This window comes from Solanum stenotomum, chromosome 7, assembly GCF_019186545.1.
Source record: "Solanum stenotomum isolate F172 chromosome 7, ASM1918654v1, whole genome shotgun sequence".
Lineage (NCBI taxonomy): Eukaryota > Viridiplantae > Streptophyta > Magnoliopsida > Solanales > Solanaceae > Solanum > Solanum stenotomum.
The window spans coordinates 39939882-39961428 of record NC_064288.1 but is presented as its reverse complement, the minus strand read 5'-3'; the positions used below and the strand labels follow the sequence as shown (position 1 = coordinate 39961428).

General features: G+C 34.7%; 1 protein-coding gene across 1 annotated transcript; it reads left to right on the top strand.

Moving 5' to 3' along the window:
* Nucleotides 1–3936: 3936 nt before the first annotated feature.
* On the top strand, nt 3937–8773 carry LOC125870447 (protein PEP-RELATED DEVELOPMENT ARRESTED 1, chloroplastic). Its single transcript, XM_049550885.1, has 9 exons — nt 3937–4324; nt 4816–4971; nt 5794–5862; nt 5949–6119; nt 7719–7862; nt 8000–8140; nt 8223–8288; nt 8406–8465; nt 8597–8773. The coding sequence occupies exons 1-9, from the start codon at nt 3995–3997 to the stop codon at nt 8639–8641; spliced, it is 1182 nt and encodes a 393-aa protein (XP_049406842.1). The 5' UTR covers nt 3937–3994; the 3' UTR covers nt 8642–8773.
* The last annotated feature ends 12774 nt before the right edge of the window (nt 8774–21547 follow it).

The following is a 21547-nucleotide window of genomic DNA, read 5'->3' as shown; positions in this document are numbered from 1 at the left end:
ACCTACTACCACTTTCTCCCTGAGTCTTAGGGTTAGACACCCTATCTTTGTTGAACTTAGGAGGAGCATTAGACAAACCTTGGACAAAAAACCTTTGTAGGAACTTAGAACGACATTGTCCACCGAACCTCGAGTATGAGAAGTTACCATCACCGATCTTATCCTTTTTCTCTTCCCTAGACCCTTCCTTAAGTTTCTCCACTTCGATCTGTTGGTCATAAACCATGAGACGAGAAATGTCCATATCATTGACAAGCATAGCGATACGACATTCCTTAACCACTATCTCAGAAACTCTTGAAATAAACTTACTCATCCTTGCCCTAGGATAGGCAACCATAGTTGGAGCATATCTAGCCAACTCTGTGAACTTCAAAGCGTATTCCTTTACACTCATATGTCTTTGACAAAGGTTGATAAATTCAAGCACATTTCACTCTTTCTTCTCAAGGGGAAATAACCTATCAAGGAAAGCAACCTTGAACTTTTCTCAATCGAAAGGACCCGCATCAACTATTATCCCTTCTTTCCAGTGGTTGAACCATACTTGAGAAACACTCTTAAGTGGGTAAGCGTCCAACTTTGCCTTTTCCACCAGTGTTACTCCCATGATCATCAACACCATGTAAACCTCATCAATAAACTCTCGAGGGTCTTCCTTAATCTTAGAACCATGAAACTCCGGAGGATTCATTCTAGTGAAATCCCTCACTCTAGATGTCGTCGTACCCATATTTAAGTTCACAAGATCCACAACCTCCCTGTTGGTTTGGGTCGTCATGGCTTGAACCAACACTTGAAAAGCAACCCTAAACTCTGTATTAATCACTTGCTTAGCCAAATGGTCGACCAGAACTTGAGGAGCTTGAAGAGTAGCCTCTTGATTCACATTCTCTCTCGCATTCCTTCTAGCATATGCCCTTCGAGTGGCCATATCTTGTAGAGTATCGGATAGGGATTAGGAGAGAGACATTATAGAGTTAAACTCTATCGCACAACTTTAGAATAATGAAAGAAGTGGAGTTTCCTAACATCTTATAGCCTCTTATTCATAAATGTGGTACGCTTCACACTCATGAACAAGACTCTACTTGACGTGGCTTATGAGACTTCCTTGGACCTTTCTAAACCTTGTGCTCTAATTACCAATTTTGTCACAACTCAAGGTAGCCAGCCCCTAGGCGTAACATGACGTATAAGACCCCAAAAGGCCACATACAAGCCACTTAGCATTTATCATACAAGATAATAGAATATAAAAGATTTAAAAGACAGTTTCAACATAGAAAAGTTTTATAGGGTAAAATGAAAGTCTAAACATCGTCTCAAAGTCATCTGGGTACATAAGATTGATCGGGACGCAGCCCGTACATCAAGTCTAAAAACTGAAAGAAAAGACAAAAAGGAAATCAAGCTCGGTCCTCAAGTGATGAGGACTCACCAATCTTCAATCTTCTATTTGAGATCACTAGCCACATAAGTGTGAATTTGTAAGGTCGGATCCTACATTAGGGGAAATGTAGGCAAGAGTATGTGTTAGTACAAACATGTACCAAATATGATAGTCATGCATAAAACATTTGAAAACATGCTTAAAAGGAGATATTTTCATGAGATGCAATGACCAAGCTAAAACATATATATAAGGAGGTTAAGAAGACATAAGTCATAAAACATGGACAATGCAAATAAAATTCATCTTAAAGACATGTGACATACTCCTTGGAGTAACCTTGATTCATTAATGTGGGAGAATTACATTTACCCAACATGTAAGACTATGTGAGCTATTAACATGGAATCTAGTGTCTCCCACACCGAAAAGGGGTGTCCTACTTGCCAAGGTAAGAATATGAACTTTCTAGATTATGTGGGTCCACTAGCTAATGTCGATATAGACATTCCTATGTTGGCACATAGCTTATGGGACATGGGTAATCGCCACTTGTCCACTTGGTGCTAAGCATAACTCCCACGGAATATCTATTATTCTTATTCATGTTTTCTTTAAGGGACTTGGGTAATCGCCTCTTGTCCTTATATCATGTGACATGGGTAACTGCCTCTTGTCTTTCATTAGATGTCATGGGTAATCGCCGCTTGCATCATACTTAGAATAACTCTTTAACTTTGATTCCTTTTAGGTGAGAAGACCTTTCAACATTAGAATCATTTATGAGAGAAGACCTTTCACATTCATACATAAAGCACCCAAACAAACTGAATAGTTTTGTGTAATATTTTTCTCTTTCAAATATATATGATAAGTTGAATTGTTATCCAATATGATACATTCTTCCTTTAATTTTCCATTTTAATAATTTTTTATGATACATTTAAATTATGAACTTTCTACACGTTAAAACTAGAATATTTGTTTATTTTTTTTAACCTTTTAAAATTTATGTATCCTTTCACCAATGATTATTTATTTATTAGAAATTTTAATATTTTAAGTTAATGTTCATTTGATTCCCCAAAAATATCAAATAGTAACACTTCCTGGAAGCAAAAGGATAAATTATAAAATTATTAATGTTCGTTACTACGTAATCTTATATGTAAGATAATATGAGAAAATGACATAAATAGTCCCTTAACTATAGAAGTAGGTCTAAAATGGTCTCTTAACTATACACTTAACGGATTTAGTCTTTTAACTATTCAAAAACTTATCAGTTTTGGTCCCTTAACTATACACTTATCGGTTTTAGTCCTTTAACTACAAACTTACCGATTTTAGTCCTTTAAGTATTCAAAAACTTATCAGATTTGATCTTTGTCCATTTTTTTTAATACAAATAACTTAGGTTTATCTTAACGAAATTCATGCCTTGAGAAATTAAATCCTTTAGCAATTTTTTCTGTTGTTTCTCTCTCTTCACTACTTTTTCTTCAAATTAACCTTATGCGAAGAACCTTAACCTCAACGACTTAAAATAAAATTCACTAGGAAAGAAAATATAAATCATAATTTTATTCAAAAGAGGATAAAATGAAGCATATTTATTGGTACTAATGACTTGAATATGCTAAACTTTATTATAAGAAGAAAAAAATTACTACCCGTTAGATCCAAAGTTTTTACTCCAACGACTTCATTGAACATAATTTGTTTAATTTTTTAGAAATTGCAATTTATAAAATGGTAGATTTGCAATTATTTTTAAATAGATCAATTTTATTATTCTATTCAATTTATTTTACGTAAAGAATTTGAGTAAATTAAATAAAATCCGCACTGATTAGCATATTCAAGTGCAGATTCAAGTCATTAACAACAATTATATGCTTAATTTTATGCTCCATTAATAAAATTAGGACTTATATCTTCATTCCTCATTAATTTTATTTTGAATAGTTGACGTTATTGTTATTTTCATAAGAGTGGTTTGAAGAAAAAAGGGCGGGGATAGAGAAAAAACTTAAAATATGGGTTAAAGATTTAATTTCACGAATATTTCTGTAAATATAAACCTAAGTTATTTGTATTAAAAATGGACAAATACCAAACCTGATAAGTTTTTGAATACTTAAAGGACTAAAATCGGTAAGTTTATAGTTAAGAGAATAAATTCGGTAAATATATAGTTAAGGGACCAAAGCTGATAAGTTTTTGAATAGTTAAAGGACTAAATCCGTTAAGTGTATAGTTAAGGGACCATTTTAGACCTACTCCTATAGTTAAGAGACTATTTATGTCATTTTCTCAAGATAATATACTGTTTAAGTTTTAATGACTGATATGTTTTAAATATTATGTTATAAATTATGTGATATTGAATTCACGTGCGAGCTGAGGATAATTTTATTAGTAATATAATAATTGATATGTCATCGGATTAGGAAAGAGACAAAAAAAATATATTTTTAGTGCATCAAATATAGTTTTAAGGAAAATAGAACTATTAGGTGATATTGTAATCGGAACCTCTCCAACAATCTCCATCCCCCGCAAAAAAAAACTCTAATTCCGTCCTTGGTCATTTCATCCATGGCATTTCTGTCCATTCCTACCATTTTCTGTGGAGCTGCTCCTGCAATTCTATCTCGTTACTCGACTCCATCACCATACTATTTTCTTCAACTAGAAATCCCCAATCAGTATTCATTGCAGCTGAAGCCATCCTCCAGACTAAACCTATCGGCATTATGCACGAGTTACGAGGTCGGCGCAGGATTTTTGGCGGAGGAATTCGGAGCTCAAAATGGAAGAATGGAAAATAGTGGACCTGAAATTGGAGATTTTGATACTTCTCAGTATCAAGTTCTTCTTAAAGGTGGTGAACAAGTTACCTCCGTCCTTGAAGAAATGGCCAAGCTAGTATGTTTTCCCTTAATTGTATTCTATTCCGTTTGTCTTTGTGGTGTTATACTTTTAAATAATAACTACCACTCTTCTGTATCTTTGATTCCTAGAAAACTTAAACCCAAAACCCTTGGGTGTTCATCGAATTTGTTCCTGTTTAATTGTTGATTATGTTAAATATTAGAGGTACTAGGATTTCACAGTCCATGTGAATGTGCTTCTCTTAGGAATTTTCTGAAGTATCTGAATTGTTATCCGAAGGGTGTGGTCTTAATTCTTGATAGCTAGTAACCCTAGAAATGAAGCTTAACCTGTCTACTAATGTGTGATGTTGAAATGGATAATGGTATGGATACAAATATGAAAGTAATAAAAAGATAGAACTTTCCCTCTTTTTTTTTCTTTTTTTTTTCGTTCAAGTCGTTTATGTGGTTAGTTCAGTATGTCAGCTGGAGTAGTTATTCATCTCTTCAATATCTTTTGTTGGATACATATGTATGAAACAGTTGGAAGATATGAAGATGGATGAAGCATCTGAGGAGGTAGCAGTGCAATTGGCTGCACAAGGAGTGATTGGGAAAAGAGTTGATGAAATGGAGTCCGGGTTCATGATGGCCCTTGATTACATGATCCAAACTGCTGACAAGGACCAGGATGACAAGGTAGTATTATTTAAGGTTCCTGATCTGTTTTTCGTTTTGTTTTTGTTTAGAATTCCCACATCCGTAGAGGGGATGGGAAATTGGTCTCCTTATATGGACTTGGACAAACCTCCCCTCATGAGCTAGCTTTTGGGTTGAGTTACGCTCAGGTGTCATATCTTTTTAGTTTTCCTCGTTCTTTTCCCTTAAGCAGTACTTTTGTTTGTGGAATCATAGTTTGACTTCAGTATGCATGATTCATGATCTCACCTATCATCTTTTTGCCATGAGCAATTCATTAATTAGTTTTCACTGTCGACACTTCTGGTACATTTTGTGTGGTAAGATAATTTGTGTGCTGCCTTTGGAGATGGATTAGTATGAAATAGTTGTTGTTGATGGTCTTCGTGTAATTTCTGCCTAGTACAAGATGTAATGAAGTAAAAGGTGTCTCATTTCAGAAACTTATTGATACCGATTTCTCTAGTAAATAGTCAGGCTGTGTGCATGAATGTTGATTTCTCTCGTTTTAGCCTTTTCATCATATGGGTAAATTTATTTCTTAAAAAAAAAGTTTCCAAGAGCATCAGGATTGAAGAAGCGATAATCAAAGAATTAAAGGCACGAAAGGAAACCTTCTCCGTAATCAATTCCCCTTGATTGTTGGCTAGACTGAATGCTATATGATTTAGATATCAAGCCAGATATCTGATCCATATCATAGTCTTTTTTTTATGTTTCCATTTTGTGCCTAGTTCATGCCTATTTGTTTCCTGTTGAGTACTGCATTGATACAAGACATATTCTGGGAAGGTATGTTAATAACAGAATTGTTTCTTTTAGCGCAAATCACTCTTGGAAGTTATCAAGGAGACTGTGTTATCCCATCTTACCAAGAAGTGCCCCCCTCATGTGAGTATGCTGAATGACTAAATTATTAGCAGCATTGTTGCTCTAGTCTTTGTTCTGACATTGAGTTGGATTTGTATGTTTTCTAGGTTCAAGTCGTAGGCCTGCTCTGTAGAACTCCCCAAAAAGAAAGCAGACATGAATTGCTCAGGCGAGTAGCTGGTGGTGGTGGAGTATTTCAAAGTGAGAATGGAACAAAAGTCCATCTTCCTGGGGCAAATTTGAATGATATAGCTAACCAAGCGGATGATATTCTGGAGGTAGGCTCTTAATGTACATGCATAGTCAGGAGACGATCGAGTTGTTGGGATCTAAGTTCTAACTAGATAGTTTGTTTGCATCAGTTTCATTTGACTGTGGGTCCCTTAGGACGCAGGTTATTAGAAACCACAAACTTTACAGGGTATGGAACACTCTGATTGTAGAGACCATAAGGCACTATGCATTATGTAACACATTTTGGAAAATGGTTAGGTCAGCATTTTCATATAGTGATGTTAAAGAACTTCTGCTCAGCCATCTTGGTCAGACAATTTGTAGTGTTGATGCTGGTTATATGTAAGCTGTAAGAAACTTGTGCTCAATGCTGAATTCATTATTTATTTTTGTTCTCAAGTTACTGAAATATTAACTTTTTATAAAATTGAAAAAGAAAAACGCAAGTCGTGGTAATGTCAAGTCTTAACAAAAACCATCTTACTTGGTTATCAGACCAAAAATGATACTCCCTCCGTTTCAATTTGTTTGTGTGGTTTTCACCTGATAGAGAGTTTAAGAAAGTAAAGAAGACTTTTTTGAATCTTGTGGCATTAAACTAAAATATGTTGAATATACCAAAATGTTATTTAATCTTATGGTCTTAAACATGTCATGTGGAAAGTTAGAAAAAGAGTTGCCAAAAAAGAAAAGAGACATTCTTTTTGAAACACACTAAAAAGTAAAGTAAGTCAAACCAATTGAAACAGAGGGAGTACATGGGTTTCAGTTGGAAACCTAACCTGCCAAAAGGCATAGGGAAATCATCTTGTTTGGACTTCAATTTTTTCGTGTCACTTTAGAGTTGTCAGTTTTCAGTCATCAATAATCAAACAAATCCCTCATGGAAGTGCCAAATGGTGTTAGAGCTTTCGGCTAACTTTTTTGTATTACTCTCTTTTGACTTCTGTTTTAACTTCTATGTGTTCTCAAATTCAATATATGTGATATACTTTATTCTTCGTTATCTGTTTTGACCTTTTCCATGATTTAGATATAATATCCATTTTATCCTTATTTTTGTTTTTTTTATAACTGTGGTGGCCAAGCCAACTTGCATGCACCTAGACTAAATACACGGCATACTTGTCACCTCCCACTAGCAACAAACAGGTACCAGATAATTGTCCACAAGGCTATGACAAATGGAATAAAGTCACCTAGTATTTTTGTCTCAGTTAGGATTTGAACTTGAAAACTCCGAGTCCACAACCCAATTGATTGACCACTAGGTCACACCCTTGGGCTCCCATTGTATCCTTTTTTAGAAATAAATTTAAATATTTAAAAATCACGTTGGAAGTAATATCCAATAGTGGATACTGCATAGTAATAATTTAGTCCGGATGCTCCTTTTACTATTAGGTTTCGTTCGTTGCTTTCATGCTCTAGAATCATCTCATGTTCCATTGTGAAAAAAAAAGTATAGTTTCATCATGCTTAAGTAATAGTAATAAAATAACATCATGTAATGTGATTTCTGAACCCTAAAAATCATTTATCAGATCAACAGACTTCAAAAATATTATTACGATTTGAAGGAATCCTTCACGCTAGTGTTCACCGGTAAAATTATGGATTGTCTGTGGCTGTCTTTGTTGCAGACGATGGAATCTCGTTCTGTTATCCCTGACAGGAAGTTACTAGCAAGGTTGGTTTTAATCAGAGAAGAAGCTAGGAACATGATGGGAGGTGGAATACTTGACGAAAGAAATGATCGTGGCCTTAATATTCTTCCTGAATCAGAGGTTTGTTGCTTTAAACATATATATCCCATGTCACATTTTAATTCGGTGGACTGTAATCTGTGAAAAATAAACCACCTGAATGGTTTTTGTACGGCTTCTGCTTTGATTACTAACGTTAGCATTTTATGGTCATGCAGGTGAACTTTTTAACTAAACTTGTTTCCCTAAGACCAGGGAAAACAGTACGCGACATGATAAAAGACGTGATGCTTGGTAAAGAAGAAGGTGCAGACAGTTCGGATGATGAAGTTGGTGCTGCTGGTGGAATTGCAGGAAGGGTGAGATTTTGTTCTGAGATGATGTCACTACTTTTTGAGAATTCCAAAAGCCTTTTCAACTATAATTTTCTTTTGCTCCCAGGCAAGTGTAAGTGGGCGAAAACCACATCCTGTGCGTCCTGGCATGTTTCTTGAAACAGTTTCTAAGGTAAGAGTTTCTAGTACATAAGATTTTTGTTATTGGACATAGTTGGCATTTCTGATTCGATCTCCAGAAGCATGAGACGATTATAATATCTTACCGCATCTTATTGCGACATTGTAGGTGTTAGGTGGCATATATGGAGGAAATGTCTCTGGAGTTACAGCACAGCATCTTGAATGGGTACACTCTTGTTAATCTTTGTTTGGGGTAGCATTTCATTTAGAAAGTTGCTTTGCTATCAATGGCTGATTGTTTTCGACATCATTTCTTGACAAATAGCTAACCTATATAATTTTTAAATTGTGTTTCAGGTTCATCAGAACACACTTCAAATACTTCAAGAGATTGCATTCTAGTTGTTCCTTGCACTACTTCCCAGGAACTTCTCGAGACGAAAGTTAATATATCCTGCCCACTTATCTTGGAAGCCTCATAAAATTTGGTATTTGAATATTTCACAATCTATGTATGATTTTTTTTTTGGGGGTAAAGGGNGGGGGGGGGGGGGGGGGGGGGGGGGGAGGCTGGACTTTTCATGGTATACAGCAGTCTTATCACAAAGAATTATGTTACTTATGTATAGTTGTCAGACGAAGAGGTGTAGTTTAGAAGGTAAAAATGTAGAATTCGAAGTAAAATTCTGAGGACATGTACTGTTTTGGGAGCACCAAAACACAAGTTACAGATTCACTTTTATTTGTTTGAATGTTGGAGTTGAAGTTATGTTCGACCATACTTTTTGGAAAGAATAATATGAGACTCATTTGATCATGTTAATTTTTTACTTTTTTCTGGCCAAATGAGTCCTTAAAGAACTAAAAAAGGCAGCATGTTGCAAATCCACAAAGCAAACATGGGTAGAATCATTCTTTTAGGCATGTCCAATCACTAGCAATGATGCTAAATGGGGTTTCAAGATCAATCGAATCACAACATTAAAGACAGATAGAAGAAAGTGTGTGCCCATGTGTGGTTAGGTCCTACCCAGTCTCCAGACACCAGGAATGTTCCAATATTCAAGTTTCAATTTCCAAAAATGATGTTTAAAAATTGAAATCCCTTTTTCTTTTTACTAATAATCCTATTTTGTTTAATTGAAAGAATATATCCTGTTGTTGATATTGTGCTGAATTTTGCCAAAGGGTAAGGCTTAGCCATGGATTAGTGGGGCATTACTACCTTGGGAACTAATATTCATATTCTATCACATTTTCCCATCTGCCTAAACTTAAGTGTTTGGTGAGCGATACTTTCTCCGTAGACATTTTTTATTTCATATGGTTATTAAAAAATTATTAATAAATTGATCAATTTTACTATTTTCCCCTTTGTTCATATTAATTAGCCTCTTAAAAAAAGAAATTTGGATCTTCAAAATTTATTTAAACTTTCAAAGTCATAACCCCCAAATGTGAAAATTACAGAAATATACTACTTAAGATTTTAATGTACAATATACGCATATACTTTTATTTAATTACAAATGTAGTTTATAAATTACCAACATAACTGTTTAATTATTTTTTATTTTAATTAAATTATTTAATTTCGATTTTCTTCTCTCCTATTTTTGGGATTATGTGCCTTATTTATCTCTCCAATTAAAGTTCTTAATACACACGTTTCTACCTTTCAGATATTATTTTATTTTTTTCCTTTTTTATTCAATCAATGTAAAGTAAAAGTCTTTTAGGTTTCCAACAATTCACTCTTTTCTAAACTTCATTATCCTCTGTGCAGTTTTCATTGAGAGAAATTTTAACCATTGTTTTTCTCTCTTCCGTTCATATTGATCATTTTCATATTTCATCACTTCTCTGATTAGTTCATCACTTGCACCATTTTTATATTTCCTCTTAAGTTCATCACTCAATATTCTATTTTCATATTCCGATCAATATGGTTAGGATGCCCCAAAAAAAATTCTGAAGATTGATACTGGTACGGTTAGTGAAAGTGAACCAATTGGAAGATGCGGAAATTAATTCGAAAGGGGGAGGACTTAAAAGGAGCATGTTCTGTTAACACTTAATTTTATGAAATATGCTGTTGAATTTTTGTTCTTTACAAAATGTTTTTGTTACACTTTTGGATGCCACTTTAAGTGGTATTTTCGATCAGTTTTTATTATTTTGTGTTCAATTACCACCACTTATGCATACATTTTACACCAATATTATGAAAAATATATCATTTTGGTGCTTATATTGTGTTCAATGAACTGACAAATACATTTACTTGTTTGTATTTATATTTGTCAAAATGTGTGTAATTGGAAGTCAATATGCCATCACCAATGTTACAACAACAATTACACCAATATTATGAAGTGAGCCTTACTATGATTTAGTCAATCACTTTCAAATATTTCATCAATATTACAAAAATAACACCAATATCAGTTTTTACAGTAATTTTTTCACAAAAATATGAATTATACAAACAAGCAAACAACAATGATATAATTATCAATACACCAATAATACGAATTAGCCAATCAACATTAACTAATATTGGATTAAACTGCAATTAACATTCATTAAAAACATCTAAATTTCAACAAAAGCACAAAAGATTCAACTACATACTTGTTTAAATAAAATTAAAACAAAAAGAAAACACCAATGTTAATTCTGAGGCGGATATTATTATGAATCTTCATTGGTGGAGATGGAACGCTCACGACATGTTTAAGTTCTAACTCTAAAATGGTCGTGTCCACACCCAATTGGGAAGCATTTGTAGTAACTAAGCCATCGTATTTGGTGTTTGCGTCATATATTACTCCTTCTATATTGTAATCCAAGTACTTATACCTGTGTAACATTATAATTTATTGTTGATCAATCTCCAAAATAATTTTGGACAACATAAAATACACTATCAACTACGCCAACAAATGAACCAAAAAAATCACCATGAAAATTTCAAAACGATTGACGAGACCTAAATTAGTTGTATAGATCAACATTTTCACCAAATCATTTACCAATAAAATACCAACAATTTCATTGTATTTAAACACCCAAAAACAAACTACATAATGCACTTGATATGACTTCTGGTGTTTATAAAAACATAATACACATTATCAATTACACCAAATCATCTACACCATCTACACTATCATGTTACACATAATAATCTACCATCACAAATCAACAAGCATTATAACCAATTTAATATTTCTTCAACTTTGTTATCTATACCAAATCAGACGACTAAATACACCAATAGATGTACCAAAATATTAACTTTGATATTGGTGTTTATATAAGGTCCAAAATATACCAATTATACCTGATTACATACCATAAATAATTTGTAAATTATTGTGTTTTTCTATAGACAAAAGATACGTAAGTGCACTAATCAATTATACCAAATATTATATCAAAAAGTATTCACTAAATTGGACATTTAATAACCACCAAAGTTGAATTTTCCATACGATCTAATGTATAACATTCACACCAAAAATATTTACTATATCAGACGTTTAATATTTCTTCAATTTATTATCTATACCAAATCAGACAACTAAATACACCAATAGATGTACCAAAATATTAACTTGAAGTTGATATTTATATAAGGTCTAAAAAATACCAATAATATCCGATCACACACCAAAATAAATTATCGATTTATTGTGTTTATATAAGGCCTACAACATATCAATTACACCAGAACACATACAAAAAGTAATTGTGAATTATGGTGTTTATCTATGGACAACAAGATACGCAAGTGCACTAATCAATTAAACCTAATGTTATACCAAAAAATGTTCACTGAATCTAACGAAATTTTATTTTTCTATAAAACCTAATGTATAACACTCACACTAAAAATGAACGATGAATAATGATATTAATAAAAAAAAAACATAATATAGAATATCAATTTCACCACATCATCTCCACAATGTTCACTATCAATTAAAACTAATAATATACCATAAATAATTAATAATATTTATTATTTATTCAAGAATTAAAAAATAGTATCGTTGCACCTGACCATTTACCAAGGCAGGTGAATTTTATACTAACCACAAGAACATACAATTTAAACAAAAGAACAAATACCAAAACGACCTAATACAGATTGCAAGAAAAACGATCATAAGAAAAAAATCATAAATATATTAACATAATCACGAAAAAATACCAATTCAATCGTTATTTGTTCAAATACCTGATGTGTCCCACCATCCGTTGTGTTGAATTAGGATTCAAAAATAGTTGGTATTCATATTTTAATAGTCGATCAGATGAGTAGAAAGAGAGTTTTATTTTTGTTAAAAACCTTCTTTCATGAGAGAAATATATAACAAATCTGAGTAAATCGTAGAAGGTAAAATAATTGGAGAAAATCAGGGATTAGAGATAATCATTGCTGACTATTTCTACGTTTTTTTTAATAAAAAAAATAGAAATTCTAGTTTTGAAAAAAACTATTGCTATATTGGTGGAAAAAAAAACTATTGTCATATAGTAGTAATTAAGGTACTTAAGTTGTATACTTAAGCTTTTTGCCCCATATTAATTGTATGGGAAAATGGGGGGAACATAATTAATCCTATCCTGATTTAGTAAGTGATCAAGTAGTATGAGACAAATACTTTTAGTAAGATCCTCCGTAATATCTAACAAGTCGAGTCTTATGTCGGTCATATACACCAACACATAGAAAAAGGGCTGAAGAAACCAGTCAATGACTTGACATCGATAGAATGCTACCTCCAATTCCCTGTATGTTCAATAGAGCCAAAGATCCCCCTCACTGATTGGAGTACGCCGATTATCCCCGAACTGTACAAGATAGTTACCACCTGTCATACAACTTTCTAACTTAACTTCGCCCATCATGAGACGGAGCTAGCAGCAAGTAGTTGATGCATTAACCAACAAGCTTAGTTTGAATACCATCATTATTAAGAAAAGTGTGTATGTTATTTGCATTTATTTGATCAACAGTAACCACTTTAGAGCAATTCTACAGTGGACTCGTATATATTGCATAAATTTAAAGAATATGAGATACTTCCTCGGTTCACTTTTATTTGTCCACTATTTTAAAAATATATATAATTTTGTCCTTAGCATTAATTACTAACCCCATAATACTAAACGTCTTTTAATAGGGATAGTAGGGTAAAATAACCATGTCAATCATTGTTCTTCAAATGAATGTGTCAAATCTAAATATAACAAGTAAAAGTGAACAGAAGGAGTACATCACAATTAATCTACTGTTGATGTGGAAGGGAGAGACTAATGATCCATAAGTAACAGAGCTTATAAAATGCATGTGATCTTAAGAGATTAAACGAGTTTTTGTGATGAAGGTGAAATTGTTCATAAAGACAGTCTTTACATTTTTCTGATGTAATTATAGATCCAAACTAACAATAATAGTCAAAATTAGACAAGGGTGATTCAACATAATAGGTGAGAAAGGTCTAGTCATAGGCATTTTTTTGGAAAATTGTATAAAATAGCAAATTATTAATTCAAATTAAATGCTATAACCACAGTTTGATTTAATTGTAACCCGTAGCAAACAATTGTCATTCGCCTCTCTCCCTAGGTTTCTCGCTCGCCAGTCTCTCCCTCGCCTCTCTCGCTTTTATACAAACACAAATGTATAAAATGTGTTTATGTTTGTATAAAGAGAGAGAAAACTGTATATACCAATACGAATACATATATTTTCGTCCTATACACTTATAATTATACAAATACAAATCTTCCCCTGCCCAGTTCTCTTTTGCCTTTCTCTCTTTCTCGCTTTATACAAATTTCAATGTATAATTTGTGTTGTATAAAGCGAGAGAGAGATTTGATATACAAATATTTTATTTCAATTTAATTGTATACAAAATCAAATTTTATGTAGATATACAAACACATAAAATTGAATTAAGAGGCTGCCAGAGATTTATACAAACGAGAGGCTGCCAACGATTTATACAAATGGCCTGACAACGAAATTATACAAATCTAAAGCTCCTGTCAGCGAATTATACAATCTGATGCTCCATAGCAAACATAAAGTTTGTTATTGAGTGCAATTATACAAACTATAGTTATAACATACAAATATGATTTTTATGTTTATTATATGTGAAAGTTATTTTTTTTTCTATTACATATATTTCTTAGCAACAAGTCTAGCCTTATATTTCTCAATTGTGTAACAAGCCACGTGCTTAACTTTGAGAACCCATTTGGTTTCAATGGTTTTGTGTTATTTTTGGTAGATCCACTAGTTCTTATACTTGATAGATTCTTAAAATTCCATTTATTTTAAAGGGCATAAAAGAGCTTATGGAAATTGTTGATTCATTAATTTCATCTAGTAGGGTAACTATATCTTGGATCAACCATACTTGAACTAGAACTATCATCATCTCACTATCACTTGAAACAAGATTATCTCCTCCTTTTAGAACAAGAAGATTACTTTTGCTACCATTAATAGCAAGATCACTTTTATTCGCATTCGATGATGAAAGTGAATCCTAATGAGAAACTAATTCATCATCACTTACAATTCTCCCTCTCAAATGAAGGAATCGCATATATAGGTCCTTAATGGCCACAAATATATGGTTGGTAGATTTTTCCCGTCTTATTATGGTCATAAACAATTTTTAAGACAGTGATATTGTCACGACCCAAAAATGAACGTGATGGCACTTGTGTTTTTCCACCAAGACAAGTCAACCTCAAACCAACGAAAACCAAAGAAATGCGGAAAACTCAAGAAGCAAAAGAACCCCCAAGTCAAAGAGAGTGTGGATCAAATATAGTAAACAAAGGAAATCTGAGCCCTATTTTTTCAAAACATCAAAACGATCTTGAAAAAGATTACGTGGAATCAAACACAAAAAGAGTCAAAATAAAAAATAATACAAAAGCAACGCAGAAGAAGAACTACATTTGTTCTTGAAACGTTATTTGCTTTTTCAATTAAGATGGAACGATGCTTTGAATTAAAAAAATGCTCAAAAATATCAAGGTATATTGTCTCCTGCTTCGACTAATAAATCCTAAAAACAAGAACAAGATAAAATAGAAAACTTATTTTTCTATTAATTAAAACACCCAACATCTTGTTGTCGCATGTACAAGCCACTAAATACATAAGTACATAATTAAAAAATAATTACAAGTCCTAGACTTTGGTTCTCAAGTAGAACAAAGCTTTTAGAAAAAGAAAAAGAGGGCCTGCCAGGATGACAAGCAGCTACCTCTAGAATCCTTCAACAAGCCTCAACTGACAGAAAGAGAAGAAGAGTTCTTCGATATCTCAAGTCATCAACAACATTGTGCTTGCAAATCTTTCATCATTTTGATAGGAATCTGTATAAGTATGCTGATGTTGATTGGGTGAGTGATCTCTGTAATAGAATCTCTATTTGTTGGTTCTCTCGAAAGCAAAAATCAGTTGCTCGATCTTCCATTGAAGAAGAACACAAATCAGTAGCTAACACACTCTCTAAGATTACTTGGGTCCACAACTTGTTGAATGAACTACGATGCCAAATCTCACAAATGCCAAGTATTTTTTGTGATGACATTGGTGTTTCATATCCCACCAAAAATCCAATCTTCCACACTAAAATAAAGCACATTGGAGTGCACTTTCATTACCTCTGCAACAGTGTGCAAATTGGCAAAGTGATTGTCAATTATCTTCCCTCCGTGGATCAAGTTGCAGACACTCTCACTAAGTCGCTTGTAACAGCCCATATTATGCGTATGCTTATTCTATTCTTGTGATAATTGACATAGCCTTATAGTATAGGTGAGGGACCATGTTCTTATATGATTAGCGTTGGTTTAAACTAGCTCGGAAGGTGATGTGATGCCTTGCATGTTGCAGCATGTGTACTGCAAGTTATAACTCCAACGAAAGTATTTAAACTCGAGACGGGAAGGTGGTAATTGAGCTTAAAGTTGAAAGTTAAGTGCTAAGTTAAAGAAAAAGAGATTAATAATTAGAGAATGGAATAAAATAGGTGAGCTGCTTGCTTGACTTAACTAAGCTAGTAGGTGACAAGTAGGTGCATCACCTACTTTGACTTATTGACCAGTCCAAAGAACCAAGTAGGTGCATCACCTACTTGAGCTATATGGATCTAGTTAAAAAGTCCAAGGTTTATGGATCAAATTTGGGCCTATGCTAATGGAATCACTTGAGGCCCAAACTATGTTAAATAAAACAAAATGAAATTAAAGCCTAACAGCCAAATCTACCAAGGCCCAATATATTTAAGTCCAAGTGAAAGCTAGTAGGTGCATCACCTAGTTTGACCTTTTGAGCTGTTTGATATACATAAGCAGGTGCATCATCTACTTGACCAATTAGTGGCTGAAAATGAAGCTTTCTAGTGGATATTCTTAAAGGTGAAGAAAGCTCAATATAAAGATATATTGGCTGCTATTCTCACTCATTTAAACACACATTATTGAGGATTAGCTCCAACTCTTTCTCTCTCTTTTCTCTTAAGGATTATACAGCAGCCTTAAAATTCTTCTAGGGTTCTTGAAGAAACCCTCATCTCTGCAAAACAAGGTAAGTGAAAACACTGATGGATTTAGCTTAATTCTCCCATGGATGATTAGGAAAACATGTTATTCATGCTCAAGTATAGGTATAAAGGCATAATATTTCCAGAAGCTACTGCTCACTTCCTTGGTTATTAAGATACTTTTCTCTTCTTCTTTGGTTTAAGTGTGAAGGGAAGTTGAAGTTCTAGAGGAATTCAAGTTATAAGGAGAAGTTGCTGAAATTGAGGTAAGGTGGCTGCTCCATTTTCTTCCTCCTTATGTATGAGTTTGAGTGAGGAATTATGGGTGTGCTGTCATAAAGAACTCAAAGGGGTGGTGATTTCAATAATTGGTTGTATGATAAAGAATACTTGAGGTTGTTTTATGTGTATTATTGTAGGTGCAGTTTGGGTAATCTTGGAAAAGGATATATAATGTATGTATTGGGCAGAGAAGGAGGGCGTGGTGATATACATTGTTTTAAGGGTTGTATGGGCTCATTATCCATCAAAGTTAGCTACTGTTTTACGAGGCTCACAGTGTGATAACTGCTAATTTAAATTTATCATGACTTATATTGTAGATTAAGACCTGAAAGGGGAGGTTGAATCATGATAGTTGTATTGATCAGAAGATAAGGTATGTAAGGCTATTCTATTCAATATTCTTCGGTATGAAATCTAATACTTGAGATTAATATCAATAAGTGATTTGCTAAGTTCTATTCCTAGTAAAGGAAACATAGTGGCAGCATATGATCTCCAAATAGCTAACAATATTTTCCCCCTCTCCTTAGTGTATAGAATTACTTCATTATATGTTTAGTACTCTATACTTGTGTAATTATCCTCCTATGTGTTGGTATAGAAATGGTATTTGCAAAAGCAAGTTTGGTGAATCCTCCTCTTAGTCAGTTGAAGTCAATTGTATCATTTAAGCTCACAAGTAATGCATTGATGTTACATAGCTCCTTATGTCATTGTTACTGCCTTGGAGTATTATTTTCATGTCTTCTACTACTGGTCCGTAGTTCCAAATATCAAAAATGATTATGACCACCAAAACAACAATTTCAGAGATTAAAAAATCTAAGTAAACAAATCTGTATAATTAAGGGTGGCAGCTCAGGGGCGGAAGCCTAGCATGGGCCGATCCTAATTGGTATAGAAAGGTGGCAGCTCAGGGGCGTGAGCCTAGCATGGGCCGATCCCAATTTGTGTAATTATGAGGACCGCATCCCAGGGGTTAAAATTCTTAGCATGGGTCATCCTCTTCTACCACTGATCACCTAGTCATTCGTATCACATGCCTTATAAAGATCATAACACACAGAAAGGTAAAGACAAGAATGTAACATACATGATCCCACAAGAGTTAACAAAGATGGTCTTCTGTTCTGATTTATGCACACATATATTGATACTTAGTTTCATTCGAACTCTTATTTTATATATGTTATTGCCTTACATATTCAGTACATTTTCTCGTACTGACGTCCCTCATGGGGGACGCTGCATTTTATGCTGCAGGCACAAGTACTTCAGCTAGTAGACCTCCTCGGTAGGAGCACATGACACTCATCTACTTTTGGTGAGCTCCAGATTGATTCGGAGCTTTACTGAGTCTTTGGTAGATTCATTTTGGGTATTGTATTGTAGTTAAGAGTAAGGCGGGGTCTGTCCCGACCTACTCTAAGGTTTTCTATCTTTTAGAGGCTTTGTAGACTTATGTTTATGGTTCAGTTGCGTCTTAACAAGTTGTGGCCTCAACGGCCAAGTCTTGTATATAAGTTTTGGGTCTACTTATGTTGGTTCGTATCGCTACATCCTATGTGAACTTGTCACAAGATTGTCATAGTTATATGCATAGTAAGCACATGTTACATGTTGGTTCTCTCGGGCCTAGAGGGCATCGGGTGCCTGTCTGTCTTAATGGGATTTGGGACGTGACAAGAATGGTATCAAAGCAGGTCATCTTAGGGAGTCTACAAAGCCGTGTCTGTGTAGAGTCTTGCTTATGGATGTGTTGTGCACCACATTTATAAACATGAGGCTACGGGACATGTAGGAGTTGTCTCCTTTCTTTCATTTCTTAGATCGTGCGATAGAACCAGTGTTGTAGGAGAATCATATCTAATTCCTAAATTATTTTATTATAGCAAGGATGCCGATTACGAGAAGGAGCAGAAGTACTGGTAAGCGAGTAGATGTGGCTGCCCAAGAAGGGACCAACCAACCACCACTTAGTCAAGTCAAGCTGTACAAGGTGAGGCTCAAGATGAGTCTCCCTCACAGACTTCCCCGACCCCTCCATCTTCAGAAGATCTAAGAAGGGAAGCTGCACCTCAAGAACCTCCTATTAATGCTACCGAGCAAGATTTGAGGAATGCGGTCCAATTATTGACTCTTATAGTTACTGGCCACGGCCAAAGCCAAGAAGGTCCAGTTGCAGGTAATAGTGGTATAGATAGAGCAGTTGGTATGCGGATACGTGATTTGATTAATTTTGACCCTCTATCATTCACCGGGTCAGATCCTAATGAAGATCCACAAGACTTTATAGATCAGATCCAATGCACTTTCAATTTTACGCATGTAAGTGGTAAAGAAGCGCTCGAGCTAGCAACATATAGATTAAAGGGTGTGGCTGTATTGTGGTATGAAGCTTGGAAGCAATCCAGGAGAACAGATGCACCATCAGCTACATGGAAAGAGTTCAAAAAGGCATTCCTTGACCATTACCTGCCATTGGAGATCCGAGAGGCCCATGCGGATCAATTCTTAAATCTCCACCAAGGAAGTATGAGCATGAGAGAGTACAATCTCAAATTTAATTCCTTGGCTAGGTATGCTCCTAATGTAGTAGCTACTATGGGGGGATAAAGTTCATCGATATGTGGATAGATTAGATCCATATTTGGTTAGAGACTGTACCATTGCTTCGTTGAATAAAGATATGGATATAGCAAGGATGCAAGCTTTTGCGCAAAAGTTGGAGGATCAAAGACAAAGAAGAAGGACACAAGAGTCAGAAACAGGGCATTCTAAGAGGGCCAGATCCATGGGGCAGTTTACACCATCCCAAGGTGAGTTTAGGCCTCGGTTCTTTATCAGACTGCCTAGGCCATCATCTTCCTACTCTACAGCTAGTGCCCCACCTCAGTTTCAAGAGTCTAAGGGCAATCAATTTGGGCAAAGAGGTGAAAGCCAAGGTTCACGAATAGCGGGGTACTAAGAGAAGGGAAGTATGAGCCAATCAAGACCTCTTCGACAGTCTTGTAAACAATGTGGAAGAAATCATTTAGGTGCATGTCAGTTTGGGACAAATGTTTGTTGTTGGTGTGGTACACCAGGTCATATGATGAGAAATTGCCCTCATAGAGGTGTGGGTGGTTTGGCACAACCTACTAGATTAATTGATGCATCCTCATCATCAGCACCTTCTTTAGGTAGGGGACAGATGCCTACTGGCCATGGTAAAGGAGCTAGGGGAGAAGCCAGTTCTAGTGGAGTTCAGAATCGCACATATGCTCTCGGGGATCGACAAAATTTAGAAGCCTCACCAGATGTGGTTACAGGTACATTGTCCATCTTTTCACATATTGTATATGTATTAATTGATTCGGGGTCTACACTGTCATATGTTACTCCATTGATTGGTGTAAAGTTCAAAAGAACACCAGAATTATTAGTGAAGCCATTTGAAGTGTCTACACCGATTGGTGAGTCTATTATAACTAGAAGGGTTTATCGTAATTGTATTGTAACTGTTTGTGATCGTGATACATTGGCTGACCTTGTTGAGCTACAAATGGTGGATTTTGACGTTATAATGGGTATGGATTGGTTAGCTTCTTGTTATGCCACGGTGGATTGCCGAACTAAGATGCTGCATTTCCATTTTCCAAAAGAGGTCGTCCTTGAATGGAAAGGTAATATTGGGACACCAAGCGGTAAATTTATTTCTTATCTTAAGGCAAAGAAGATGATGTCCAAAGGATACATATGTCATCTAGTGAGAGTGAAAAACATAGATGCTAAGCCACCATCTCTTTAATCAATTCCAGTGGTAAATGAATTTCCCGATGTATTTCCTGAAGATCTTCCGGGTTTGCCTCCAGAAGGAGAAGTAGAGTTTGTTATTGATGTGATTCCATATACTCAACCTATATCCATCCCTCCATATAGAATGGCCCCGGAAGAATTACGGGAGTTGAAGGAGCAATTAAAAGACTTATTAGATAAAGGATTCATAAGGCCTAGTATGTCCCCATGGGGAGCATCAGTTTTATTTGTACCCAAGAAAGATGGCTCGTTAAGAATGTGTATCGACTACCGGCAGTTGAATAAGGTAACAACTAAGAACAAATATCCCCTCCCTAGAATTGATGATTTGTTTGATCAGTTACAAGGTGCTAGGTGTTTTTCAAAAATTGACCTGAGGTCAGGTTATCACCAAGTGAGGGTCAAAGACAAAGATATACCCAAGACAACTTTCCAAACATGGTATGGTCATTTTGTGTTTTTAGTCATATCATTTGGGCTAACGAATGCACCAGCAGTTTTTATGGATTTGATGAATAGGGTGTTCAAACCATTTTTAGATGTGTTCGTGATAGTATTCATAGATGACATTTTGGTGTATTCAAGATCGAAAGAGGGCTATGCTAATCACTTGCGGTAGGTTTTACAAATTCTT